The sequence below is a fragment of the Alternaria incomplexa genome (genome assembly GCF_024043165.1).
Source record: "Alternaria incomplexa strain BMP 0042 chromosome Unknown scaffold_6, whole genome shotgun sequence".
In the NCBI taxonomy this organism is placed as follows: domain Eukaryota; kingdom Fungi; phylum Ascomycota; class Dothideomycetes; order Pleosporales; family Pleosporaceae; genus Alternaria; species Alternaria incomplexa.
The window spans coordinates 512400-539459 of record NW_026249855.1 but is presented as its reverse complement, the minus strand read 5'-3'; the positions used below and the strand labels follow the sequence as shown (position 1 = coordinate 539459).

Below are 27060 nucleotides of genomic sequence, written 5' to 3'. Positions count from 1 at the left end.
CCGGCACGAGTGGCACGGTAGTTGCCATGGACCTACATGCTTGGCCTCTCGACCGACGCCCGCAACACCAACGTAGACTGCAAAGCACCGGTTCAGTTTCTTGCTCAACGTCAATGTAGGCTCCAGGTGTTTGGCATATCCTGTGAATGAGGTGTTCAAACAGCTTTCTCATCGGAGCCTCCCCATCCAAAGTCAATCCGACACCAGGCTCCTTCTCCTCGCTTGCGCACGCCCTGGATTTCCATCCCGACCAGCCTGGCCACTTTCTCTCTGTTCACCCACTCCGCCACCGCATGGCCCGTCTCGTTTGGGTTCAAACGCCAGGCTTCTTTGTCCCTGTTATCTCTGAGCCAGCGGAGTAATTGCACAGGCACGATACCTGCGGGCATATTCTGCAGACTCTGATTGTCGCTCGGGATCCAGCCTTGGAAAAAGTTGATGTATGTTATGCGGCGCCAGGCATCATTCCAATCTGGGCCTGGGATGCCGTTCTGCGTGCTCCATTCTTCTGTGTTTCCGTTTATGTCTGTTGGTGTGCGACCGGGGTGCGATGTGAGGGCTTTGAGCCAGTTGCAGCCTTCTAGGTCGAGCCATTGTAACGAGTATGTGTCTTTTGAGAATCGGCGGAGGATGTTGGTGGCTTCGTGCCAGTCGTCATCGAGGTCGGAGTAGAAGTGCGACCCGCCCAGTGATACGCTCGTGTGCTTTGAGATCATAGATGTGGTGTTTGCGTTGGGTGTCATCGAAGGCCGTGGCCAGTGCGCGAGCGAAAGGTGTGTGATCTTGTTGAGGTTGGGCGAGATACGAAGTAAGTCAGGCCATGAAGCCCATTGCCCAGGTTTCGCAAGGGAAAGCCGGCTCAGGTTGCTGAAGTAGGGCGTTTGGAGCTTCATTGCTGGTACCAAGGGTGCCGTTGGACTTTCTTGTATTTCCTCTTCCCAGGAGTCGGCGACGTCTTCGGTTACGCGGAGTGAAGCGAGATCAACAGTCGTTATAGCACTGGAAACGGGACGCTTGACGCATTTTCCAAGATCAGTGATCTTGAAGCGTTCGCTCAAGAGTCCGCTGAGGTCGAGGAATTGCACTTCCTCCCAACCAGCTGTACCGGTCCCCTCTTCATCCTGGAACAGGATCTTGAGCGACTTGAAGTCCAAGCCTCCCTGCCCATATAGTGTGAGATAGCTCAGTAGCGCTTCTTTTAGCGATATCGGTAGCGATGGAATGTAGTGTTGTTCGTACTCGGAGAGCTCTTCCCAATGTTGCGCAAATGTTCGGAGACATTGGTGGACGAGGCTTCGCGGCGGTGGTAGGCGCTGTCATGAGTAAGAAGCCTGAATTGTTAAGCCTGGAAGACCAGATGTGCTAGCACGCCACCTCCCCGACGAAGAAATTGAACACTCAGGAGCCTACGTTGACGCTAGACCTTCAAGACTGAATCCTTCTACGCTAATGTAGGCTCCACGGTGTTGAATTCTCCCATCGATTGAGGTGACGCGCTGGGGAGCATCGTACCTTCAATTCCTCGTTTGTGATCCTAGCCAGCGTGGCAAACCTCACGGCGCCCTTCTCTGAATCGGTCTTCTTCTTCCTCATATGTGCTGGCGCATGCCGACTCGTCTGCAACCAGCTTGAAGGTGCCGCGGGGCCTGGTGGGGGTCTCACGCCGCCCATGACCCTCCGCGTGCGTGTATTCGCCTTTGGTTTGGGAGCATTAACTTCGGGTATGTGCAGGATGCGCCGCAGCTCTGGCGGAACGGTACGACTGCTTACTACCGAAGTGAGCTCATCGCGCTGTTCGGGCGTTGCTCTCGGAGCTTGTTCGCGACGCAGCTGCTGGATGCGCTGGTTGACGGTTTGGGGTTCAGACGACGAGGACGAGGATGCGGGGGAGCGCGAACTCTGTAGCGATGGGTGAACGTAAGACGGTTTTGCTGTTGTGTACGAGGGCGTGTGCTTCTTGGGCATGGCACCGACGACGGTTGCTGCTGCTGCGCGTGGAGCCGGAAGCTACCTGGTGCTGGTATTGGTACGCTATATGAGTGACTCCAGGGTAAGCGGGGATCAAGGCAGGTGAGTCAAACGGCTATGACTGGATCAAAGAAAGGGCTGAGTGCTACAAGCCCTGCAAGAATGTTGATAAAGCAGCGACAATGGGATGGTGACTCAATGCCATGCATGCGCAGATGGCATCAGATGCGGCCATGTTCCGGGCTCGTCATCGCGCCACTTCGGTTGTGGCGCGCGCCAACACGCCTGCGCACGTGTTGGAGCGACTATTGATTTTGACCCGTCAACTGTCGGAAGGAACGTTCGTCCCGTATGCTAGATGGTGGGAAGGAACCGAGCGATCATATAGGCCCTCGCCAATCTAATCGTGATTATCGCAAAACCAACCGTATGGTGTAGCCAGCCTTGGAAACTTCTCCAAATTGGCACGGGGGAGGCGGAGTTGCCACCGTCTGTCAAGTCGCTGTCACTGTCAACAGTCACGCTAAACACGCGGGAAGCACATAGTTCTGTCCAGACCGTCGCTCCTCACCCTTTTATCTCTCTCCTTCTCCTATCCTCACAAACGAAGAGCAGAAGCTGACACTGTGGTTGTCGCTCACGGCCTCATTCGCTGATACCGCCGAAACCACCGAGTGGCATGGAATCTTCCATACTTTTTGATCACGGATTCCCCCTATTGACCCGGCATTAATGGGCTTCATTTCTCGTGATCGCGACTACAGGCATGGCAATCTTGCGCGCCCCGTCATCGCCCTGAGTACCAAGCACCGACCCACGCGCATGCTGGTCTGCTAATTTTATCTTCATGGTTACTGGTTACTGGTTACTGGTTACTGGTTACTGGTTACTGGTTACTGGTCACTGGTCAGCTACGGCAGATCCTCGTAAGGCAAGATCCGCCGTTTGGGTGGAGCTCAGCTCAGGCCGCTCAAGCCCGCCTCATCTTGAGCGCGCGTCGTCGCTCCTATCTTTTTTTCTCCCTCCACCTTTTCTTGTTTGTCAACCACGACGCTGCCACTGACGATGACATGACCTGCCTTCCGGCGTTGCTTTCGTTTCCACTTCCACCCTTCGATTAGCGATGCGATAATACCCTTGGAGCATTTTCACACTCGTTTACTAGTCTAGTTGCACATTATGCATTTCTCGCCTTCCCGCCTGGTCATAGGCATCGCCGTCTTTGTCGCTGTTAGCTTCTTCTACACCATCAACTCGATATCCGCACGCGATCCTACCTCCATCTTCTTCAACCCACGAAAAGGCTATGCTCCCCGCTATTCCGCCGTCAGACGCCAGCAGGCCGAGTCCTTCGTCGAGTCCTACAACCCCGCAAACGTAACCAAGGCCGGCCCCGAGAAGCAGCGGAAACTATGTGTGGGCATATCTTCTTACCAGCGCGACGGTGCTCAGTATCTGCCAGATGCTGTGGGCTCGCTACTTGAAGGACTTACGCCTGAAGAGCGACAGGAGATATACCTCATCGTCTTCATACCCCACTCGAACCCCGGGGCACACCCTGCGTACAACGAGGAGTGGCTATCTGGTCTTGCCGACAAGGTATTGACCTACGGATACGGCTACGACCGCATGCAGTACATTCGGATAATGGAGGCACGAAACAACTATATCGAGAAGGGGTTGTTCGACTACCAATACCTGTTGAACAAATGTACGGAACAGTACACACCCTATGTTGCTCTTTTCGAAGACGACACAGTTGCCATGGACGGCTGGTACCACCGTACCCTCGGCGCCATCCACGAAGCCGAGCAACAAGCCGCGTTACAGCGCGCGAAACCCGACTTCCTCTACCTACGCCTCTTCTACACAGAAGAGTTCCTCGGCTGGAACGCCGAGGAGTGGAAGACGTACTTGAAGAACTCAGTCTACGTGGCCCTCGTGCCCACCGTCGTCATCCTCTTCCTCCGCTTCGCCCAACCCACCACCAAACTCACCCTCGCCCTCATGACCCGCCGCACCTTCTTCGCCATGTACACCATACTCGCCCTTCTCATCCTCATATACTTCGGCCTCGGCCGCATCACCGTCCAGCCCATGGCCGTCGGCGTCCACGAGATGCCGCGCTTCGCCTGCTGCAGTCAAGCCTTTGTCTTCCCCAACGTCAAAGCCGGCGAACTCGTCGAGTACTTCAAAGAACGCCATCTAGGATACATGGACGTCATAACAGAGGACTTTGCCAACGAACGCAACGAGCTGAGATATGCAGTCACACCCAGTCTGGTCCAACATGTGGGAAGGAAGAGCTTCCACGGTGACGATGTTGGTCCGATGAGCAAGTGGATGTTGAGTGTGGCAGAGAAGACGTGGAGTTTTGCGTTTGAGAAGTTCGACTGGAGGGCGCTAAGGAGGGAGCATGAAGAAGTTGCGAAGATGAGGAATGATGCGAGAGATCCGTTTGCTGGTGGGCTGGAGATATAAATGCAGGACTCGAGTAATGATTTCCTATAGACTACTGATATGTTAGATCGAGATATACCCATGAATTTGTCAATGTATTTTGTTTCAATGAACTCAACACAGCTTTTACTTGTTTTTGTGAGGTGCACACCATTGTGATCTCATCATGTCTTCCATCAAACCAATTGTCCGAGACGTGTGCGTGAAATTCATTTGGCATAATGGAAACAGAGTCATGCATACCGAAATGTACTACTGTTCGAATTATTTGAGAAGTAAAGTCGACTTACATACTAGCCGTGAACGTATTGGGGCTGGGATTTTGGTGATTGGCCAGTCTTGGCTGCTCGTTGGGGGAGAACTGGGAGGTGGAAGTGATAGCTTGCTCGTCAACGCAGGATTTTGTGGGCTAAGAAAGGTTCCAAAGAACAGTCGATCACATCTTAGTGTGCCGGAGTTATGTGTGGACCGACTCCAGGTCTGATCTTGCTTGACGCCGTACCGCTGAAGCGTCACTCATGGCCTGACTGAGCGCGCAGAAGTGCCGAGATTGACACGTCGCAGTATGGATCTTGACGCTGTTAGTTAAGCTCATTTGTGCGGGGTTGATAAGGGCTTGCCGGCTTCCTGTCATGTCACTGCCTCTTTCTTCACCCTGCTCCTTCACTCCAACCTTTTGTCCACCGACCATCTGATAGCCTCAGTATTTCACTATCTGACAAAGCTGATTGTGCGAAATGTCTCAAAACTACTCCGCTTCTCACCAAGTTACGTCCTGCGCTGGATACGATGTCATCGGTAAGTTCGCTCGTTCAACTTTTGCAGCGACGACGTGGAGCAACCACAACATGTAGAAACGCGGGTAGCGAAGTGTAGGGGCTGCATCCATGGTCCGAAGATATATATAACTATTCTACACAGGATAGAACTGCAATTCCGCACAAAACTGGGATTTCTGAAACTTTCGTTGAAATCGTTGTTGACGATTTGGTGTTGGGATTTCCTCGTAATTCACGAGCTTCTATCACGAACCACTGTTTAACGCCACCAAATATGAATACAAGCACTGGCTAACACCAAATTCAGATTTAGGAGAAGAAGATGGGTTAAAGTTCATTCGCAACGGGCCAACGAGCGTTGACTTCGATCTCCAGCCTGGGTATCTCATCGACCGCACCCAGATGTCCGACTTTTATCGCCAGATGAATCATTTCGCCACCCCGGGCCCGATCAAAAACCTCGGCTTCAAGCTATTCAATCACCACGGTCACTTGAGAGAGGAATACAAAGAGCACATCGTCAAGAAGGGGTCTGGCATCTGGGGGTCGGAGCTAGACACTGGTCTTCTCCTTCTGCTCAACGGTACCACGACAAATCATGCCGCTCGATGCCACGGTGGGAGCGCACGCATCATGCGAAATGTACTGCAGATCATTTCAAGAAGCCTGTGTATGCGTTTGTCAATTCATGGGAAAGCACTGCAAAGGGATCGACTCCTTGCACCTTCCACGATGATCAAGAACAACGTTTCCGTGATCTAGGATTCCGACGTGTGGGCAACACAAAATTCTTCGCCTTGTCGAGCGACGTCAGCCATTCGTGCTATCGCCTACCCGCAGCAGATGATTTCGATCCTGCGCCTTTACAGCCATCCAAAGGTACCGAAGACTTCATGAACATTGTCGTCGACGTCCTTGCATCTCCAGACCACTTGTTCCGCGAAAAGCTGGATACTAAATACAGTGAGATGAGCTCGGAGGAGGTTTATGGGGTTGTCCTACACTCTTCAGGTGGCAACCTCCTTCACATTGTTGCTCTCAGTGGGATGTACCAAAGTGCAGCTTGTATGGTTGCCCGCTGGCCTGAACTGCGTGATGCGAGGAATGATGCGGGTGAAACCCCGCTTGAGGCTTTGGAATGGCTGATCGAGGAGGATAAAATGAGACTCGAATACTTCGATGCGAGTGAGCGATTTAGGCATGGATGGCTCACGCCCAAGAACACTGAAGAGACCTTAGCTGTGCTACGTGGATAGTTAGCTTACCCATGGGGTCAACGAATTCGTTCGGTACAAAGATCCTCATAAACTCATCAGACGATTGTTAAACGTGTTGGACTTTATGAAATTTCGACTAAAGCAAGTGCTGGATACACCGCGCACATGTGAACTGTAGAGAACTACGACGCTGAGCCATTGCCAGTCTGCTCTTTACCCTCTTCGCTGCTCACTGGGGTATACTCAGCTCCAATCAGCTTCGCCAGCTCTGAGATGTTGGTGTGATCAACCGTGTTTTGCATGCGGTACATATACTCGCATTCGCCATCTACAAATGCCTTTTGTTAGCAGTGCGACCGCGAAAGGACCAGTCAACATCTGAACACTTACCAGCCGATAGAACCACCTCCCCACCATTCAGTGCCTTTGGTCCCACAGAGTTCACATGCTGCAGGTTTCCCAACGCGCCCTTGATGCCGCCGAAGATTCTGGACATGGTACTACCCGCGTTGCGCATGTAATCTCGCTGTTCGTCACCAGCTTTGCCCTCAGCTAGATTGGACTTGAACTGGAAGAGCTTGTGCAGCCGAAGGCTTGGATCAGTGTAGATAGGGTATTTGGACGAAGTGTTGGCAGCATAGGTATCGATGGGCTGATAGGAGCCGCATCCTATGATGAGAACTAGACACGATCTGTTAGATGAATGTGCTGTAACCTCGTACGGCCCATGCTTACTCTGCGTATTGGAAGGGAGATTCGAGGGCGGTATAGACTCGCTAATGCAGCGGACGTATGCTTGGCAGTTCAAGCACCCTGTCGATGTTAGAATCCTTCACGCATCCTGATCTTCCACTACCCTTCTGATCGAGATGATGCGAGCGTAGCACATGAACCCTGCGATTGAACAGCACTCACAGAAATGCCGAGTGAACACCAATACAGTCCTCTGGCCTTTGACCAGTTCACCCAATGTCTTCGTTTTCCCTTCGCGATCGTACACATCAACTTTGAGCGCTTCCGACAGCTCCTCGGCTGTGGGCAGTTTACGTGCGCCAGTCACGTCGGCGGATTCGGGAGCAGCGGCAGCCATCATGTATGATTTTGCATGTAATGGGGGTCTATCTCGAGTTTCTGTGGCGGTTGGCAGCGCGTTGTTTGCTGTCTATGGTCATCCCTTGGTCTTGGTGATGACGATTGCGGGTGACGGGAGCGGCATGGCGTTGGGCTAATGGCGGCGCTAGTACCGATACTATATAGTGTGACTGCCATGAGCGTGACGCTGTTCGGAAGGAGCTCTGGCTGTTTTTCTCTTGTTCGATCGCACCACATCACGTCGTTGTGAAACAGAACGACTCCTTGTAAAAACATCAGGCCTTGTCTACAACACATGCGCTGAAGTCTATGTCGCCGACGGTTTGCTTGCAGCACCATTTGACGAATTTGAGTTCATCAATTACAGCAGGAGATACAGAGACGAGAAGTTGCGACGAGATTTCAGCCATAGATGAAAGCGCACGAGGCTCGATACTATTGTCGCGCAAAGCTTAGCAGAACTTGCCTTTGGCGACTCGGATCTGGACTACCACTAACACACCGATTGTGCCAGCTCAGCCTCGCCCTTCAGCACGTTCCAAATCGCGGCCGCCGAGGCATGCAACAACCACGAAGCGCCGTTCGTGATGGACTGAAGCGGAGCGTCCGGACGCGGGGATTTGTTTTCATGGAGACGATCGGCTAGCCGAAAACCACGTCACAAACTCACAAATCTTCCGGCCACATCGTATTCGGCACATGGGACTACCCGGGCAGGCAGTACGTGGATCCCAAAAGTGACATCAAATGTAAGGTTACCTTGCAATTTGGTCCTATTTTGTCACCGCTGCTCGGATGACAGCCGAAGCGATCACCTTTCAAGCTTCGTCAAGCTCGATTGACAGGTGCTATTCCATAGTGGGCTGCTAATAATGGAGCGACTAGTCGTTAGCTGCCCATCAAGCCTCGCCGGGATGCATCCGAACTATCGAAAAAGACCCTTGAACCAGGAAACGTCGCTCGTGTTAAGCGCAATATCGTCATATCATGCGACTGAGCCTCGTATTGCGGCGCAACAAGAGCCGAACGTCGTAGAAGTCTCGCTCGCGAGCCAATGAGGCTTCTCTCGCCTCTCCGGGAGCCTCACGAGAGCCACAACATGACACCAGGGCTAAGCAAGGACGTGATCAGCTGTTCCTCCTCCGTATATCCGATCACACTCCGTTACTACCGACAGTTAGGATGACATCGTGGTGGCCATGTACATGAAAGATATATAGTCCAGCCATCGCATCTCCAATTATTTCCATCTTTATCACCAGTCCACAGTCAAGCACAACTAGCAGCACCTCCTCAACACACACCATACATTTCTATTTCACCCAAGGCCCAAAAGACATCATCGCCAAGATGCTCGCCAAATCTGCTGCCATCGCATTGATTCTAGCATCCGCTGCATCAGCATCTCCGACTCTCCGCATGCGCGAGGACAAATGCACAATCGCCTACGACTCATGCGTCGCCGCAGGAACTGCTGAAGTCATCTGCTCATGCGACCGGACCGCTTGCTACGGTGAGGACGCCGCCCGCATCCGCGAGTGGTGCTCATCTCAAATCGCCCTCCTCCCAAAGACGACCTCAACTGCTACTTCAGCGGCGGCCTTCTCTTCCATCTCCGGCATCCCCGGTGGCTGCAACCCAGCTCACCCTGGATCGTGCCCTACCCCAACCTCTGCCCCAGCTGCCACTTTCTCATCCATCTCTGGCATTCCCGGAGGCTGCAACCCTGCCCACCCAGGATCATGCCCTACACCATCCGCTGGATCTCAACCAGCCGCTGTCCCTACACCAACTGCTGCCCCTTGCCCTGCGGTAACTGGAACACCAAACTCCAGCCCCAAGCCCGTTGAGGGCAAGACATGGACCGTCTCGAACCTAAGCCGCTACTGCATCGACGGAAACTCGGGTTGCGACTACAATTTCGACTTCACCGCGGATGGCAAGACCGAGCACTGCACTGTTATCCGCATGCCGGGCTCCAACGCTGCTACCGAGAGCTGGTCCAACCAGTCGTGCGGTACTGACTTGACCGTCTCTTGGGGATACACCGCGCAGCCCGTGCCCGCATTCGCTGTTATCACTGTCAGCAAGTGCAGTGAGCTCGCTTGGTTCGGCGTTTCTGATGTCAACGGCGGAAAGGTTTCGCCCAGCAGCCCCTTCGGCTCTGGTGACTTTGGCACTCTTCCTGCCTCGCCTGTTTACACTTACTACTAGATGGTTTTGACGTACGATTGATGAGACGGAAATGATAGATATCACGAAATGGGTGGACTGAGATTAATGTAATGATTTTTGTAGAGTAATAGACCACGAGAATGATGGGGATTAGATGTAGAGCTTGTACATTTTGTACCTATGTTCTTCGCATGTTCAGACTGCGCCATCCTCACCACGAAATCGCGGAGCATTGTTGACTTGATGGAAAAATTAACGAGCAAGTGGCCGGATAGATCATTCTTCATTACTTAACATGCCATCACACCAATGTATATTCTTCGCCTTCGTTGTGTCTCCAGAGCGAGTGTAAAAACCCGCACTGAGTAAACTGATCAGAGTGAGCCTCCCAGAACTGACTCTCTATAGAACAAATTCCCACGACAGTGAAACGATCACCTCTGTAAGGCCTCAGGGTAATGAAACCAGGACATCCTTTGATAGTACAGATTTTGTCGCCCATGAGTGGTTGCTTTACGCATCCAAGGTAACCATCCTTGGTCAAAAAGAGAAGTTTGTTGTTGACAAGATATGTTTGGTTACGTAACTTCTGGAAATTGTTATCATCAACTGTAACACGCCTTTTCCCATGGTCGCCCGTGTATCTGTCGTAGGTTTCCAGAAGTTCTTTCGCACTAAATTCGTCCCATTGACCCCAAGTCCCGCGTGCGAAGTCGGGCCGATGCTGTTGTGTCAAGACAACACCTAACAAGCGCTCACGAGAACACGGGATATGTCTCTGCACCTCAGAAAGTCGCTCATCGAGTGCAAGATAATTTTCAAGGCTTTCTTTTCTCCAGTCATCTGACTGATAGCGAAATCCTGGCGCGAATGCAGTGGATATCGTGTCGAGACATATAGCTTTGACCTTCAGTTCAAAAGGATTTTGAGATTCTAGCCAAGAGTGACGTTGAATAGGACGATAAAAGTCTCCAGACCATCGTACAAGAAGTGGCGTCGTAACTGTCGCTTTCCATTCCGGAACCCACGAAGGCAAAGGCTCGAGCAGGCGTTGGTCGCTTTTCTCGCGATCACAATAGGCCAGTATCTCCAGCGACAACGAATCTCGAATTATAGCTATCGCAGTCCTTACGAGTGTCTGTTCATAGGTGGAATCGTAATCCGGTTTTACAGATACAGAACCGTCTCTGAAGTGCTGTAGCCCTAAGAATGCATTCACCGAGTCTCTAGGATCAGTAGTTCGCAACAACGGCGAAACTGCTGAAAGAACCCATGTTAAAGGCATCGCTTCACCATTTCCACCACCATCATTGTGTTCTGTACGCCAGCTGCGGTGCATTATAGACAGCGAATGATAAGCTCGTAGTATGGTGGGATGTGGCGTCACTGAAGGTAACCCAGGATACAGCCTCGAAGGTAATGAGAGGCGACGCTGTTCATCGGTAACACTGTAAGGCTGGTTGCTAACAGCTACCTGGAATATCAAAAACAGTACTAGAAAAGGCAAGGTCACGCCTCCAAAAATGAACAGTGCGTGCCTTGAGAGCACGATCTCTTGGAAGACCCATGCGCGAGAGAACCATTCACTGTCCAGAAGTTGAAGTATTGCCATAAGATCTTCCAACCCATTTTGTAGCGCGTATCTCTCAATGTTTTCACGAAAAGCAAAGTTGGATCCGCGAACTTCCAGCAGATACCTGACCATCTCGATGAGGTTGATTGTTGATTTGGCGAGTTTGGAGCCGATACCCAGCCACGCCAAAACTCTTTCCCCTTTCCTGTAGATGTCACCCATCATCTTGACTTGATGATTGCGCTCTTGCGTGCTAGACTGATTGATGTTGATTTGGTCGATCCACAGATATCCAGTCTTGCATTCCGCCGAGAGATAAGGAAGGGCTTTGGCGAGGTTGTCGTTGACACGTATCGTCCGGCCACCCCGCAAACGTATGATGTTTTGGCGCGTATCCGGACCCCAGACATACGAGACGGTTTCGAAGGGTGGAGCATCAGTCAACGTTGTATGTTCGATGTCGTATTGCCACTGTTGTGGTCCTGTTTTCTCGACTTTGAATATTCGAATCTCGTTTTCTTTCTTGAGATCTCGATAGATGTAGGCGGGTAGGGTGGATGCGTCTTGCTGGGTTTGGGCAAGGCTGGCCTTGGTGACTGACTTGTGGCCTGCATGCGGAGTGGTCTTGCGACATTTTGTAGGCGGCTCAGAAACCTCCATTTGCACAATTATTCGCACCAAGATAAGGAAGTAGTCTCCCCAGGTAAGCTCGAGATGAACGAGAGTACTTAAGTGGGTGCGCAGGGCGGCTGAGATGATAGAAGGTGGACGGCACAGCCCCGCTGCACACTCGCCCACCGATCAGGCAGCTGCGCACCACCTGGGCATCTTCCGCTCAGCCCGTCTCGTTAATTCTGCTACCACGCAGTTTTGGGTGTGCGAGTGAGTGCGCGCCGTTAAAATAACATTGCACAAAAGCTGATCCGACTGTCCCGCGCATAGTGGCGCGTATCATTCATTGTGTCAGGCACGCGCAAGGTGTGCACAATCTGTCTTACAGCAACCACAACATCCCAGATCCATCGCTCACACCGTATGGCGAGCACCAATGCCATGAACTTGCAGCAACGTTTCCGTACCACGCCGAAGTTGAGCTCGTGGTCGCTTCACCCCTACGACGAACAATTCACACCGCGTTATTAGGATTCGAGCGAGAAGCGTCACGGGGTGTCCAGGTCCTGGCCTTACCCTCGTTGCAAGAGGCGAGCAAATTGCCTTGCGACACTGGCAGCGACGTCGAAACTCTTCAGAAAGAGTTTGAGAACACCGTAGCGGACCTCGGCCTTGTAGAAGAGGGCTGGCAAGTGAAAGTAGGCAGATGGACCATCAAATCTTGATCCAGCATTCCAAAAAGTATCAGTACAGGGTAGGCTTACCAAGTATGGCAGACTGACGCATCGCTCACGAGTGCTTCACTTCTCGCTAGAGCCGAAAGTGCTCGGCAATGGCTTCGAGACAGACCAGAGAACAACATTGTTGTGGTCTCGCATGGCTGCTTCCTACACTTCCTGACCGATGACTGGAAGGGCTCACTGAGCGCACAAGGTTTGCAGTCACTTAATCGCTGCATTATTTTGACGATTGCTGATCATCTATGACTAGCCACCGGATGGTCGAACGCGGAGTTTCGTTCATATGAGCTTTTGAGGGATGGCGGCAGCACCCTACTAAGGGAGACAGCAGACTCAAAGGAGAGGAGAGGAGTTGCAGCATGCGATCATGAGAGCGAAGAGAAGAGGCTGCTCGAGAGAAAGAAGACCATTGACACTTGGTTAACGTGGGGCATTGTCACTGGTTGAATCATGGGGTCTGGTAAGATTGTATGGTATATCGAAAGAACAGCACGCGTATCCGCTTCCAACACCGAAAACCTCTTCACCCCTCCATCTGCCCTTTGACATCTTCCCACCACTTCCCAACCGCTCCTGCCCTCTCACCATCTCTCGCCTTGATCTCGCAGGGGAACGGCAACGGTCCCCCGATAACATGCGGTGTCCATTGGTCCGGCCCAATCTCTATTCCGTCTTTCTTCCCAAGCTCGAAATTCTTGACCAAGTTTCCACAAAAGACCAGTAACTCCGCTTCCGCAAGGTCTTGGCCGGGACAAACTCTCTTGCCCCTCCCAAAGATATGATGACCCTTCAGGCGTGGGTGCTCGGTAAGTGGAGATTTAAAGTTAGGGGAAGAGGGATCGAGCCAGCGGGAGGGGTCGTAGACGGAGGGAGGGGAAGAGGAGTAGGTAGTCGGATTTTGAGACATGGCGATGTCGAGGACGTGGACGACGGCGCCGCGGGGAAAGTGGTAGCCTGAGTGGGTGTAGTTCTTCGAGAGTAGGCGGGGAACGCCTGATGACTGGTCAGCTTCAAGCTGCATACATTTTGGGACAGATCGAAGTTAATGATACAGGGAAGAAGGAACTCACCGAGTGGAACAGTACTCTTCCACCTCACACATTCCTTGATAGCGGCCCTCAAAATAGGTAACTGCGGACTATGCTTCAAGTCCACCATCTCTTCCTTTTTCACTACTTCGTCGATCTGCTGTCGTACTTTCTCCTGCCAGTCCGGATGCAAAATCATAGCCATGACGAACAGCGTCGCCGGTCCACCGATAGTATAGATCGCAACAGTGCAGAGCATGCCAACTGCAGCCTTGGCCTCCTCCTCGTCAGCAAAGAGAAGGTCGGTATCAGAGCCAATAGCTTTGGTAACCAAGCTTGCGGTGGTGTAAATTGTCTTATCTTTGGATGCTTTTGCCAGATCGAATGTGTCCTTCCACAGCGCTGCTTCCTTTTCTCGGCGTTCTCTCACTCCGCGCTGACCCGGCGCCATCCACTCAGGGAAGTATCTTAGGAACGGCATGAGATTAGGTATGGGCCCAGAAGGGCCAAGTTGGGAGATGAAGGCACCGGCATTGATCATGTGATCTATTGAACGATCGGCGGTGCCATACGCGAGGCGAGAGCTGATTCTAGCGCAGAAGAGATGGGTGAGAGTGAAGAAGTCTTCTGGCTTTTGGGAGAGCTCGTGCATGAAGCGCTTCATCTCAAGCTGGATGTGACCGTAGTATTGGTTCTTAGCTGCGCGGGTCATCATTGCGTTTGCGAATCTTTTTTGACGGTGGAAGTGATCTGTAAGTTGGAGGTCAGTGACAAGCTCATATCAGAGTCTTGGTAATGGCAGACATACCTGTGTACCCGAGCAGAGGCAAGTACAAAAAGTCCTGTGTCACCCCTGGGAAAGACCCAATATCTGCCCTCGCCGAACTCAGCTCAGCATTCTTGACCATTAAGTCTTGCGCAACATCTTCTCTTGCGACCCAGATGTGCGTTTCGCCCCCAAGTGTACATGCGAACAGCCCGTCATACTGCTTGCTGAACTTGTGCATTGAGGTCCAAGCCTGCATGCGGTCGACATCATGAACGCGACCTAAGTAAGGAAGTGTTGAGCGCGGACCCGGGAGAGCTTTGAGACCGGAGCCAAACGGCGGAAGTTCGCATGTGAAGTAGTGAAAGCAATGGTATGTAACAAAGAGAAACAGAAGTATGAGGAGGGTGCGAAGTACAGACAGGAAGACTTGATATCCAGAAGTAGGGAACGAATAGGCTGTATGATCTATCGTAGCGTTAACGGACTGGAGGATGGCCGCTGCGTCTGGCAGCTGCATGTTCGGTGCAGAGTTGCCCATGTCGACTGTGGCTGTATCTCGAACTTGGGGTTGAAATTCGCACCTTCCATCGCTGGCCGATGCAAATGTCCATATATACACTCGAAGCGACATAGTAAAGCCACTTCCACAGGTGTGGTCAGCAACCATCAGCCTAATCTTTTTTTGGAAAACGGTCACCGATCATGTGGCTGCTCACACATTTTCCCTCGCAACTCATTCATATTAGATATACTCAATCAGTTTCGGGGCCGATTCAGCTGCGTAAAGAGTAGTGACTAGTGAGGATATTCGTACACTGCAAGAATAGGAGCAGCAAAGTAGGAAGGTCAGCTCAAATGTCGTTCCACGCTCTCGGGTTGAGCATGCGCATAATATCCTCATCGATACGGGACGTATATCGGTTCCCGTGAAAGCTTGATGCATGCGTGCTGCGACCGTGCGTACTGTATAAGCACCGATGCATCTTCTTCTTTTACTGTGAAACTTCCTGATTCACCGTATTACTAGGGCCCATGACGAATGAGGAATCATTTTCGCATGTGCTGTCATCATCTTCTACGCTGTTACCGGTTTCGGGATCGGTCCAGTCGCCAGAGTCGCCATCAGTGTTGCCTTCCTCTTCCTGGAAGTCAGCCTACATGCCGTGTGCGATATGATTGGATGTGCTAGCGTTGCGTGGACCGAGTCTAGAGTCAAACTGATATCGTAGACGATTGTGCTTGGATGGGATTATGCGCCGGAACTGCGAGATCGTTAGCGATGTCTGAAGTGATACTGCCAAAGCAGCCATTCGCAGCGCGTCCGTGAGAGTTTGTCCACACATGCCGCTGATCTTATATCAGTCTTGGCATGAGTTAGATCGCATGGCAGGTATCAGAAAGCTGTCGCGATCAGAGCATAGTATGGCGCTTCTATTTTCAACGTATCTTGGAGTGGGATGGAGGAAGGAGTGTGGATTTGACGCGTTTGGGGGGTTTGTGCTTGGCCTGAACCTCGGCACATGCAATGACCCTGAGCTAGGCCCGATTGGTCATTCTCCAAAATCATGACAACTGCGCGTAACTGCAACGCGTCCTCAACACCAACATTGTGAACTTTCTAGCATTGGAGAAGTGTATATGACATGAAGAACTGCACACGTTCGAACATGTGGCGTTGTTCATCATGCTCCACTTACCCCACATCGGTTAGCGCTACTGCAAATCTCAAATTGTCCTGGCCGCGACTGGACTATTCAAGCTCGAGATAGACCAGGTATATAGCCACCAGCATGCTTACGCTTCTTCTCTCAATCTTCATTGGTCTCATCGGGTTCTATCTCGGCTTCGTCTTGCTACTCACGATCCCGACTCTACAGGATCACGTCATCTTCCTGCACCGAGTAACCCGAACCTGGAATCAGGATATCAACGTACCCGAGCAGTGGGGCTTTCTGCGCAACCAAGTCACCCCCTTCAATCTCAAGACGCCAGATGGTGAGACTCTACATGCTTGGCACGTTCTGCCACTGGAGACATACCGCCAACATCAAACCCAACTCCGTGAGGAGCCAGTCGGACTCTGCGCGAATGTCGAAGACCGGATCTCCTTCCGTTTACTGAAAGACCCTACTGCGCAAGTAGTTATATATCTGCATGGTGCAGCAGGCACACTGGGATCTGGATGGCGGCCACAAAGTTACAGGGCGATGAGCGCGACATCGACCAACGTACATGTCCTGGCTATCGACTATCGTGGTTTCGGTGCCAGTACTGGGTGGCCTTCGGAATCGGGTCTTCTTACTGATGCGCTTACCTTGCTCAAGTTCGTAACGGATATTGCGGGTATATCATCAGAAAGGATTGTGGTCTTTGCCCAATCCATGGGTACTGCCGTAGCATTATCGCTCACTCATCACTTGGCTTCACAGCCTACTCCTGTCGTTCTAGCGGGAGTCGTCTTAGTCGCCCCATTCGCCGATGTGGAGTCGCTTACCAGGACGTACAAGGTTGCTCGCACCCTCCCGCTGCTCTCCCCTCTCGCAGTATTTCCACCGCTTATGAACCTGCTGAACCGATTTATCGTCACCAAATTTCCATCCAAGGAGAAACTCGCAGCACTCATTCACCGGCTGGACAGTATCAAAGTCAACGGCAAGCAGCGAAACTATGACATCACGTTAATACACGCCGAAGATGACTACGATATCCCATGGAGTCACTCAGATGTCCTCTTCTGGCACGCTGTTAACGCAATGTTTAATTCACCCTCTCCCATTGCCTTCGAAGAGCTAGAAAAGGTCAAATCGAGGGAGAGGACGCCTCTAGGTGCTGGTGGTTGGGAAGTGGACTGGAAAGGGAAGCGTGGGATCATCAGAGAACAGATTGTTAAGCATGGCTTTCATGATCGTATCATGAGTTATCCCGTTGTCAGTCTGGCCATCTCGAGGGCACTCCATACGTAGGTGAACAGCCCATGACCATTGGGTAGGAATACCGTATTTGCGGCGACTAGATCGCGCCGCGTCGGACAATAAACCCCCCCAGTTAGACACACGTCTCACCGTCCCAATTCAATTTGATCGTCTTTGCTTGATCTCGGTTCTCCATTCCGCTGAACACATCGAGCAGGATGAACGAGATACCTTCGTTACGTCCCGATCCGATCTTCATGTTATGCCAAACCCCAATTCTATTCAGTATTGCCTCTTCATCATCCCAGTGAGTGCCTTTCACGAGTTCTGGACCGAAGTAAACATGCTTCAGCTTGGGCAAGGAGATGCCAGTCTCGTCAAGGCTTGTTCGCAGATCTATGACCCAACCGAAGAACCATCTTGTCACGAAGTAGGTCCCGACCTGGATAGAAATCGATGTGAGCAACGCTCGTTGTGCACTATTAAGGCTCTCCAACAAGATCTGACCAGCTGTCATGCTGTCAAAGTGGAAGAGGTTCTTTGCGTACTGACTGAGCGCTGTTTCACGGTGCAGCTGGCGGCATACGAGGCCGATGGTAAAGATTCCCGATACAGGTGCACGAATGCTCGCCTGGGCGCTTTTTGCGTCCGGTCCAGAAGGATCAGCCGAGGTGAGGTAGACCGACGTTTTTCTCCATCGCTTGTAGGATTTTGTTACGACGATGATGTTTCCGCCAACAGCTAACTCGTAGATACGATTGCGCAGCTCGCCAGGCAGTCGGAGTAAAGGCGACTCGGCCTGATTGCGCAAGGTGCTGCATCTTATTAGTACAGTACAAGATTTTAGTGTGTTGACCTACATTTCCTCCAATGAAACCGTCATCTTGATCGCTTCAGGTGGTGCTCTACCGCAAGGTTGTTGTGACCTAGGTAGTCGTGAGTTGCGAAGGCAGAGGATAGATCTTATTGCGTGCGCCGCGTTTATTTCGTAAAGGCGCTAGCCAGGAGTCGTTTCAATCAGGGTGAAGGCGTAAAGAATCTTGGCGATTACTGAGAGAAAACCGGACAAACGCTCGTCTCTAATGCTCAGCGCAGCTTCACCGTCAAGAGGTCATAGAAGCTCCCACTTTGAACAGACATACGGGCTGGAAAACTCAACCAACACACACGAATCATGTTGGAGCCTACAAAATTGCGGAATAGTATTGGGATAGATGACGGTGTTTGGTCATACATATCTTCCTGATTCAATCCCCAGGTGCGGGCGTGCACTTCGTGGTCGGGGTCTTTCGCGCTAGCCTTGATACGTCATTTGCTTGGCGGAAGGGGATCGCGTCCAGTCGCGCTCAAACCTCTGTCTCAGCACTCCGCCTCCGCCAAATATGCCCACACCTACCTCCCCACATAAATCAGCTGGCACCTTCCATCTCTCTATACGTCACTCGCGCCCATTCGTAGAACGGAACCGGCGGCTGAACCTCCTTGCGAGTCAAGTACTTCCACCAATTCGCCCAGACATGCTGTCGTATGTACCCCACACGATACGCGACATGCCACCCCGTTGGTAAATCGAACGTATACTGCAGCTCTTCCAAGGTCCGCATCCTCGTCTCTGGAACGAACAAATACACCAGCACAAACGCCACCATATTCAAGCCTGCGAAGATAGAGAATGCAGCTGTCGGCCGAATGCTGTCCTGCAGGAATGGGAAGACTAGGACCAATACACCAGCGCCCAAGAGGTTGACCGCAACGGAGACGGCCATACCCGCCTCTCTCGATACGAGAGGAAAGACCTCTGCTGCGATCGAGAACGGAGACGTACCGGCTGTCGGGGCATAAAAGGCAACGAAGATGACCGCGAAGATGCTGACCAATGGTATCTGGACGGACGTGTCGGTGATTTTGAAGAGGAAGGCAAAGACTAGGATTGACCATGCCATGTTTGGTAGGCCGAGCAAAAGCATGACGGAACGTCCCAATCGATCCGAAGACCAATAAGCAGGAAGCCCGAACATGTAATTCGCTGCTCCAAAAGCCAGACCTATTATCGCGGATGTACGATCACTGTTTGTTCCGGAGTTGGGCCACACTATCGTACCTAAGAAGGCGATCGTATTGACGCCTGTCAGAGTCTGGGTGATCATGGACACGGAAGCGCACAGCAATGCTCGTCGACACCGCTTGTTGGACCATAACTCCCTCAGACGCTTGTAGTAGCCGTTGACACCGATGTTGTACGAGTACGGATTGTTCTTCTTCGTTCGTTTGACCCCAACCTCGAAGTTTAGGCTGGAGATGTCACTCCACCTCCTATTCAATGTCGCGAGCTCAATGTTACTGTCTTCGTTTTGCTCGGGCTGCGGCCTGACTTGGTGCTGGCTATCGTTCCGAACCGCTGTTGGCCCTAACTTCGTTCCCTCGACATTGGGATCTAGGGCGAATCGACCTGGCGATACGGCTCCATGTTCAGCAGCCCTTTCTAATTGTGCGCGATTTGGCGATGGCGAAGATGGCTCTCCAGAAAAGCTCGGCAAGCTGACATCTACGCGATCGGCCAGGGTGCCAAGCTCATTTGTTTCCCCTTTTAAGAGTCGGCTTTCGAAATCCAGCTGAGCATGCGCATACATGAAATCCCGACTTGCTAGTAACCGCGTGGTCTGGACCTGTTCGAAGGCTTCGAGCGCTTTGGGGTATTTTCCATGCTTCATCAAATATCGCGGCGATTCCGGCATTAAGTATATCATCACCAGCAATGGCACTGTGGGGATGAGCACAGTGTTCGTAAGAATGCGCCATGCGGACTCTGCTTTCTCCACATAAACAACGACCAGCAAGTTTGCCAGAAACCCGAGAAAGATGCCTACCGGATCAGCGATTACACCATATCAAGGGGAGCGGACGTACCGGCTGCATCAGCAAGCTGCCAATTCGCCAGAACAGCGCCACGTATATGCTCCGGTGATATTTCAGCCGCATATATTGGGACTACAAGGTGTTAGATTCATCGACGCAAGCATGAACGAGAGCTTGCACTGACCTATCGACGCTTTTGCACCCAGAGCTATTCCGTTGATAGCTCGGCAAGCTGCGAGTGAGCCTACATTGTGCGTAAGTGATGCACCGATTGTCGAGGCTATTGTGATGCCACAAGACAGCATCACACTACCTCGCCTCCCTAAGAAGTTCTCCTGCAGCGGATCTGCAAGGAGTGTACCGAAGAGGCCTGCGGAAAACAGCGGAATGGCGTTTAGCATCCCAAACGTCCAAAGATCGGACGAAGGACAGTTCGTTTCTCTGCGATAGCAGAGGCCAAATTCGTCTGGCATGCCATGAGCAGTGCCATTATTGGCGCTTTGCGTCCATCCTTGGATCATGCCCGCAAGACTTGCGGTCATGATTGTCGCGCGGAGAAATTTGGACTGCTTCCAAAAGCCTGTACTCTCATCCTTTTCCTTCTCCAACAACTCCTTTTCCGAATCTGTGAGCTCATCCGCGTATTTTCTCATAGTCTCATACTTGTCTCGAGCGAGACGAGCACCAAATCGAAGCAACTCATAGCGGTCTTTGAGACCGGCTAATGAAGCAAATTCCCACACATACTCTTCTAGCTCAGTACGTTGAGTCTTGAGGTCGGGAATCGTGTCATCGAACGTCAGAAACGGATTATCTATACTATGCCAAGTCAGTTACACTCTGTTAACATCGACTCATGCGCATACTTTTGTCTTGCGCCTGTTGAGCGCTGTTGATTCGTCGCAAGGGTTTGGATCCCTACTGTGCTTGCGAAAGCTGTTGCTTGCTGAAGGGGTTCAGTCATAGTGGCCAGCGCTTTGAGCAAGAGTATGTCGCTTTGGGGCCGTAATCAATGTGCGACAACGCGCCCCAGCATCACAATATATGTTTGCCTGCCGCATCGGGCTGAGTCCTATAAGGTTGACAGGCCTTTCCAAGGGCGAGCCTGATCGTGCATACGGCATGTCTTGTCGGGGTCCTCCACCGCCATATTACCTACAAATGCTCCTAGACGGGTGGCTGAGCAATAAGTCCACGTTCTGATGATCGCCCTCTTCTCAGTGGATTGGTTGCCTTGCCAATGCTTTTCGCATGCATCGCTGCCCTTTTTCAGGCGACATGGGTCTTGGGAGACTTTGGCCAATGAACGCATACATCGCTAAGTGCCTTCAGACGCCACCAAGCCGCAATTGGCATTAGGGTCAGCCCTTGCATCACCTTGCAACCTTGGATTTATTGGTGACACTTAGTTCTCTCCTCAGCCCTCTGCCGAGCAACATGCTTTGAAATCGCCTAGCTAGGACGCGCCATCGCGGGGACGTCTGTTCTGCCCTTCGAGACGCCGTTCGAGACTATGAACCAGTTTACGTGAAATCGCAGGCATTCGGAATAAGCTTCCGAAGGACGAGTTCCTCGGCGTATGAGCTGTCCCCGCAGCCCGCTCGGCTAGTCGATATGTGGTGTGGTGAGAAAGGGACGGCACATAAGCGGCTGCCTACTTGATCTGTAATAGTGTGGCCGTCGAGCTTTCCCCGCCAGCCGCTTTCCCCAGGTACGTGTGGAGTTGCCCCAGCCCGTTGACGCATCGGACGAATGCCAACCCTTGCATGGAGCATTTGACTGTTTATACTTGACACTTACGTCAACTCACTTCACACGTGTGCCTCTCACATTACCCGTCCTCATTCTTGGTCATGAACAGGCTGCACGCGTTCTGCTAAGCCCCTTCTTGATCTTTGAGCCGCCTGGCAAGAGGCCTTCTTCAAATGAGATCGATGCCACATCCGTAACGATCGTTGCGCTTTCGCCTACACTTATTAAACGGTATCCTTGTGTAACACCACAACCTGGCTCCAGACTTCCTCCAACGATCCACTTTAAAGCGGGCCTGGCCACCACACACGGCACCCAAGTAACCATGGCCGAGCCGGTCTCCAGCATAATTACCATCGCAACGGTTGGGCTGGCCCTCGTCCGAGCATGCAAGAACTATATCGAAGCGGTGCGGGAAATCGACGACTTGGTCGACCGACTCCTCGAAAGAATAACAGAGTTGCATGGAGTTGTACGCCTACTCAACTCGAAGTACCATCAAGCTGAGCCCGATGGCAATAGCGAGCCGTCAATCTTGGTGCGTGAGAAGATCGCGCTATGTCGCGATCGTCTTAGAGAGATCAAACGCAAAATAGCAGATTTGGGACTTCAAAGCAAAAGTGCGGAGACCTTTCTCGACAAGGCCTCTGTGAAACGAAGAATGGACACAGTAGCCAAGGATATCGAATTCGCGGTAGATGACATTCGACGATACCTCGGAGATATTGTCCTTGTCACCGGAGCCTGCTCATATCTGTTCGTACGGTTCTCCCTCAGACTTATACATTTCTAACGCGATGGTAGTGAAGTCAGCTCCTATATTCGCCGCGTTTCCGAGAGCTCAGTACCAGTAAGTATACGTGGAATGTATAGCAGAAGAGATGATGCTGACGCTCAGACAGCAACCCATAGCGTATGTCAGCAAAGAGGATCGGTCAGCTCAAGATGACCTCGTCTCACTTGATCGATGGTTCTCAAATACGGACACTATCTCAGATCCAGCACACCTCCGCAGAGGGTCCAATCCGACATCACCACCGCGTTTCTCTGTCTCCTCGTCCTCTTCGAGCGCTCTTCTTACACAATCCGACGACGACGAAAGCATTCTCTCTAAACAAACCTTCGGCATCTCAAAGCCAGAGGAAGACTGGAAAGTCTTCCACCGCAGAGTGGTGCAGTGCAAAGATGACTCCGCCCTCGTCGCAGAAATCCATTCGATATTGGAACAGCACCCAGAGCCTACCACTCTCGTAAACATTTTGGGGGACCATCAACGCGCTCCCCTTCACCTCGCAGCGCAGCGTGGCTATGTCAATCTAGCTCGCATTCTCCTCGTATTCGGCGCCGATATCAACGCCAAAGACACCGAACCTGCCTCCGTGCTAGATCATGCCGTCGCACACAATCAAGTAGACTTCATTACACTCATATTGGATATGGGTGCCGACGAGTCAGCAATACTGGAACGGAACAAGAATCAGTTGGAGCATAAAAAGGCTGTCATTGCGCTTAGAAAGGCGCGGCAGCAAAGTCCAACAACGGGGAAGGCTCGGAAATTCAGCTGGAGTCTTGGAAGAGTACGCTCAAGCTGAGCCATTCGTCTGGCGGAACCGTAATCCGGACCCCAAGCTGACGGTGGCAACTGTGTGGCGAAGCTGCAGCCCTAGCAGCGAACACGACAGGGCTGCAGACTGTAGCCTACTGCATGGAGCGGAGGTGGGGTTACTCACCGGTCACTAGCCTACCACCGGACGGTCTTACACAGCATTTACGACCCTGCGCCCCCGTCGCGCCGTGCCTTCGGAACATCTTCTCGTTCTCGGACATGCTCGCGTTACTAGCCGATCGGGCCGTGCCACCTGCCACGAAACACCACAGCTGCGGCCTTGTCAGGTCATCCTCGCTGCGTGTTGAGGCTATCTGCACGGAGCATGCCGTACGCCCGCTATGCTGGTCAATACGATCTCCCCCTGCCAGGGCTCTCGGTCTTGGGTGCTGAATCCTAGGTCCTGCGTTAGAGTCATCTCTTCCAATCAGGCCGAGGTACACGCGAAGATTCAAGACCAAGTCATTGCTCCCAAGCACTCTTTCTCTAGCCAGCGAGCATACATCCAGTCTACACGACTTCATTGGATGTTCGACTTCTTGCAAAGACTCGTATTTGGACACGTCTCTTTTCCACCAACGTCCACCCCTCATGATCTATGAAAGAACCACGCCTCTTGTCACTTATCGGCAGCTGGAAGACGTTTTGCACGGGGTTGGGGCTCAGAAACTGCAAAACCTAGAAAATTCTCCAGGTTTTTGGTTCAGTGCCGCATCGCAAACTCGATCTCACGATGTGCGGCCTTTCTCATCCAAGGTGGCCACATCGTGAGTTCACGTCAAACCCTAAGGCAACCGGCTCACGTGGTCAGCGACAGAGTGAATACTCCATTTGTCTGTCATCGCCTGTTGACGCACATGAACACTCTAGCAAGAACCGAGTTTATCCACTTTGCCGACAATCACTGCCAATCCACCTTCGCCCATTCACACCTACCCAAGCCTCAACCCCTACACCAGACGATTACACTCCAGAGCCATGAAGCCCAACTTCACTATAGCCTGCGGGTCTGATAGCTATACTGTCGATCTAGATATCATTACTCCCTACTCTGAATACTTTCGGCGCGCAACAGAATTTGGGAAGGAGGCTTCCGAAGGCACCATAACGCTTCATGACGACGAACCTGCCATGGTCAGTCTCATGATTGAGTTTCTTCATGAAGGCGACTACGACGCCACTTTTTGGAAGATTGATGCGCGCACAAAGGATCTGACATGGATCAGAAGTTACGGCAGCAACCCGTACGCTAGTTGCGAAAGTATCGATCAACACGACCCCTACAGTGTTGATGACAGTTCGAGCTTGCTCTACGGAGAAGCATCACCAGCCGCTGGCGCTATATCTTCATCTACCTCGCGGAAACGGAAGCCTCAAACATCACCAGACCTCCACCCGGATCAGATTACCCAGAAACGACGGAGGATACTTCATGTCATGCCAAAGGGCTCAGGCCGAGCGCTCTACCACACGCCAACACCTCGCCACATGTTGCTACACCTCCAACTCTGGGAAGTCGCAGACAAGTACCTGGTACCCGACCTACAGGCGCTATGTACGAAGAGGTTTCAGGAAGCAGCGGAATACTACCATCCCAATCCCGAGATGATTGACGCTATCTTATGGGTTTACGAAGATCTTCCGGAGCATGCGACGGATCTGCGGGAGGCGGTGTTTATGGTCGTCGACGAGCATCCAGAGCTGCTCGATGATGATGCGGTTAGAGAGTCGCCATCTTGTCAAGGTCTACGTCATTTTATGTCTTCACGGGAAGTTGGAAGGTCGCAGCGGGTTATGACTCCTCAACGCGGGGTTTGGCATTATGTTCCTTAGGATGGTGGAATCATTGTTATCATGCCATATACCATTCTCAGGATGTTGTAAGCTTTTATAGGATATGTTTCCTACACGCCCATAATGATAATCTTTTACACATTACGCACGAGATCAGACGTAGTTGAAGCTACCCACATTGTATCTGAACACGGTCTTACTCCTTCGCACTCCAGTCGACTAGCGCATCTTGGCCCAGTTTGTCTTTGATGATACGCTCACTTAGATCCCAGAGCGCAGCACCAAGGTTCTCATCGCTGGCTTGAGATGTCTCTTTGCCTGGTTGGCCCTGCATCACGTATCAGTTACGAAGTCCGACGTAGAATGTTGACCAAGAGCCAAAGACAACTTACCGGGTCGTTGAAGTAGAACCCGTTCATGTTCTTCTCCTCAATCTCATCCGCCGTGCAGCACCAAAGCGCACTGTACGACCCCTGCTCCACGTCTCGTCCAGCGAAGAGCATGGCATTTGACAACAGCTTGCCCGTGATACCAGGGTACGCGTCCTTCCACTGCTGCTGCATAGCCGTGTTGACAGCGCCTGGGTGTACGGAGAGAGCGTATACGTTATCACCGTTGGGCTTGATAACGCGATCACGCAGACCGTACTTCGCAAACAGAATCATTGCCAGCTTTGTGCGTCCATACAACCGCGTGGGGTCCATGGAGCTATCGTTGATCTCATCCATGCTTGCGAAGTGCACATCGGGTGGCGCTGTACGATGCATCTCACTCGACTCAAAGACGACCCTCGGCGCGGGCTTCGAGCCCATCTTACCCGTCTTTCGGAGTACCGGCCAGAGCTGATTGCATACGTAAAAGTGACCTAGGAAGTTCACTCCGAAGTGACGGTCGATACCGTCCGCGTCTTCCCCGTAAAAGTTCGTGTTGATACCTGCGGACAGAACAAGGAAATCGAGACGGTCGAGCGAGTTGCGCAATTCGGAGAAAACTTCTTTGACTTCCTTGAGGCTGCCCATGTCGCAGTGTTTCCATTCGACCTGCGCGTCGGCCTTCTCTTTCTTGATGCTTGAGATGGCGTCGGCACCCTGCTCTTCTTTACGGTTCACCATGATGACTTTTACGCCTGCGAGGGCGAGTGCGCGGCTGACTTCATATCTTTAAGCGGGTTAGCGAAGATCTAGAAGGATAGAGAAAGAGGCTAGTCGTACCCGATTCCAAGAGCACCGCCAGTGACTACTGCGACGCGACCTTCGAGGTTTTCTGGGTGAACCTCTTTAGGGCCAATGACTTTGTGGAGGACGGACTGCATGTTGATTTCTAGTAAATGTAATCAGGTTATTGTAAAGTAGGGAGTAGAAAAATAAAGACGGTTTCTCTCGATACAAATAAATCACGTTGTGTTTGATATGCACGCTTGTCTATTACCATAAGTGACGTCTTGAGGAATTGAGATGTTGCCCAGCATATGCAGCTGTCACATTCACATGTCATGACGTCACAGTCGGATCACCATAATCGGTACGCAGCACGTTCGCGGTAACGCCTTGTGAGACGAACGAAGCTTTACCTGGGTAATCTTCTACAATCTATACATATCATACTACAAATAGATCAAATAAATACGCCAGGTGTCTAGCGCTTCTTTTACTCAAGAACTTATAACGGTACCTAGGTATGAATTAGGAAATTTGGACCTCTTGATACCAATGTGATTTATGTATTAA

At 51.8% G+C, this 27060-nt stretch overlaps 11 protein-coding genes across 11 annotated transcripts; 5 read left to right on the top strand and 6 right to left on the bottom strand.

Annotated features, from left to right (window-relative positions):
- Nucleotides 1–155: 155 nt before the first annotated feature.
- J4E90_004743 (uncharacterized protein) lies at nt 156–1671 on the bottom strand (the record flags this gene model as incomplete). Its single annotated transcript, XM_051434306.1, has 2 exons — nt 156–1313; nt 1513–1671. The coding sequence occupies 2 exons, from the start codon at nt 1669–1671 to the stop codon at nt 156–158; spliced, it is 1317 nt and encodes a 438-aa protein (XP_051291562.1).
- Nucleotides 1672–3147: 1476 nt separating this feature from the next.
- J4E90_004742 (uncharacterized protein) lies at nt 3148–4449 on the top strand (the record flags this gene model as incomplete). Its single annotated transcript, XM_051434305.1, has 1 exon — nt 3148–4449. The coding sequence occupies one exon, from the start codon at nt 3148–3150 to the stop codon at nt 4447–4449; it is 1302 nt and encodes a 433-aa protein (XP_051291561.1).
- A 716-nt stretch (nt 4450–5165) lies between these two features.
- J4E90_004741 (uncharacterized protein) lies at nt 5166–6463 on the top strand (the record flags this gene model as incomplete). Its single annotated transcript, XM_051434304.1, has 3 exons — nt 5166–5226; nt 5515–5790; nt 5859–6463. The coding sequence occupies 3 exons, from the start codon at nt 5166–5168 to the stop codon at nt 6461–6463; spliced, it is 942 nt and encodes a 313-aa protein (XP_051291560.1).
- Nucleotides 6464–6606: 143 nt separating this feature from the next.
- Nucleotides 6607–7514, bottom strand: J4E90_004740 (uncharacterized protein; the record flags this gene model as incomplete). Its single annotated transcript, XM_051434303.1, has 4 exons — nt 6607–6752; nt 6815–7105; nt 7160–7237; nt 7340–7514. 4 exons carry the CDS (start codon nt 7512–7514, stop codon nt 6607–6609), a joined length of 690 nt encoding a protein of 229 aa, XP_051291559.1.
- A 1352-nt stretch (nt 7515–8866) lies between these two features.
- On the top strand, nt 8867–9730 carry J4E90_004739 (uncharacterized protein; the record flags this gene model as incomplete). The annotated part of the gene is made up of 1 exon (XM_051434302.1): nt 8867–9730. The coding sequence occupies one exon, from the start codon at nt 8867–8869 to the stop codon at nt 9728–9730; it is 864 nt and encodes a 287-aa protein (XP_051291558.1).
- A 1431-nt stretch (nt 9731–11161) lies between these two features.
- Nucleotides 11162–11924, bottom strand: J4E90_004738 (uncharacterized protein; the record flags this gene model as incomplete). Its single annotated transcript, XM_051434301.1, has 2 exons — nt 11162–11165; nt 11221–11924. 2 exons carry the CDS (start codon nt 11922–11924, stop codon nt 11162–11164), a joined length of 708 nt encoding a protein of 235 aa, XP_051291557.1.
- Nucleotides 11925–13139: 1215 nt separating this feature from the next.
- Nucleotides 13140–14669, bottom strand: J4E90_004737 (uncharacterized protein; the record flags this gene model as incomplete). Its single annotated transcript, XM_051434300.1, has 3 exons — nt 13140–13570; nt 13687–14394; nt 14453–14669. The coding sequence occupies 3 exons, from the start codon at nt 14667–14669 to the stop codon at nt 13140–13142; spliced, it is 1356 nt and encodes a 451-aa protein (XP_051291556.1).
- Nucleotides 14670–16203: 1534 nt separating this feature from the next.
- On the top strand, nt 16204–17376 carry J4E90_004736 (uncharacterized protein; the record flags this gene model as incomplete). Its single annotated transcript, XM_051434299.1, has 1 exon — nt 16204–17376. The coding sequence occupies one exon, from the start codon at nt 16204–16206 to the stop codon at nt 17374–17376; it is 1173 nt and encodes a 390-aa protein (XP_051291555.1).
- Nucleotides 17377–17458: 82 nt separating this feature from the next.
- J4E90_004735 (uncharacterized protein) lies at nt 17459–21145 on the bottom strand (the record flags this gene model as incomplete). Its single annotated transcript, XM_051434298.1, has 6 exons — nt 17459–18140; nt 18949–19369; nt 19427–20188; nt 20233–20313; nt 20366–21000; nt 21048–21145. The coding sequence occupies 6 exons, from the start codon at nt 21143–21145 to the stop codon at nt 17459–17461; spliced, it is 2679 nt and encodes an 892-aa protein (XP_051291554.1).
- Nucleotides 21146–22258: 1113 nt separating this feature from the next.
- On the top strand, nt 22259–25152 carry J4E90_004734 (uncharacterized protein; the record flags this gene model as incomplete). The annotated part of the gene is made up of 5 exons (XM_051434297.1): nt 22259–22689; nt 22738–22783; nt 22836–23463; nt 24615–25094; nt 25145–25152. The coding sequence occupies 5 exons, from the start codon at nt 22259–22261 to the stop codon at nt 25150–25152; spliced, it is 1593 nt and encodes a 530-aa protein (XP_051291553.1).
- Nucleotides 25153–25529: 377 nt separating this feature from the next.
- Nucleotides 25530–26645, bottom strand: J4E90_004733 (uncharacterized protein; the record flags this gene model as incomplete). Its single annotated transcript, XM_051434296.1, has 3 exons — nt 25530–25661; nt 25726–26491; nt 26545–26645. The coding sequence occupies 3 exons, from the start codon at nt 26643–26645 to the stop codon at nt 25530–25532; spliced, it is 999 nt and encodes a 332-aa protein (XP_051291552.1).
- Nucleotides 26646–27060: the final 415 nt, after the last annotated feature.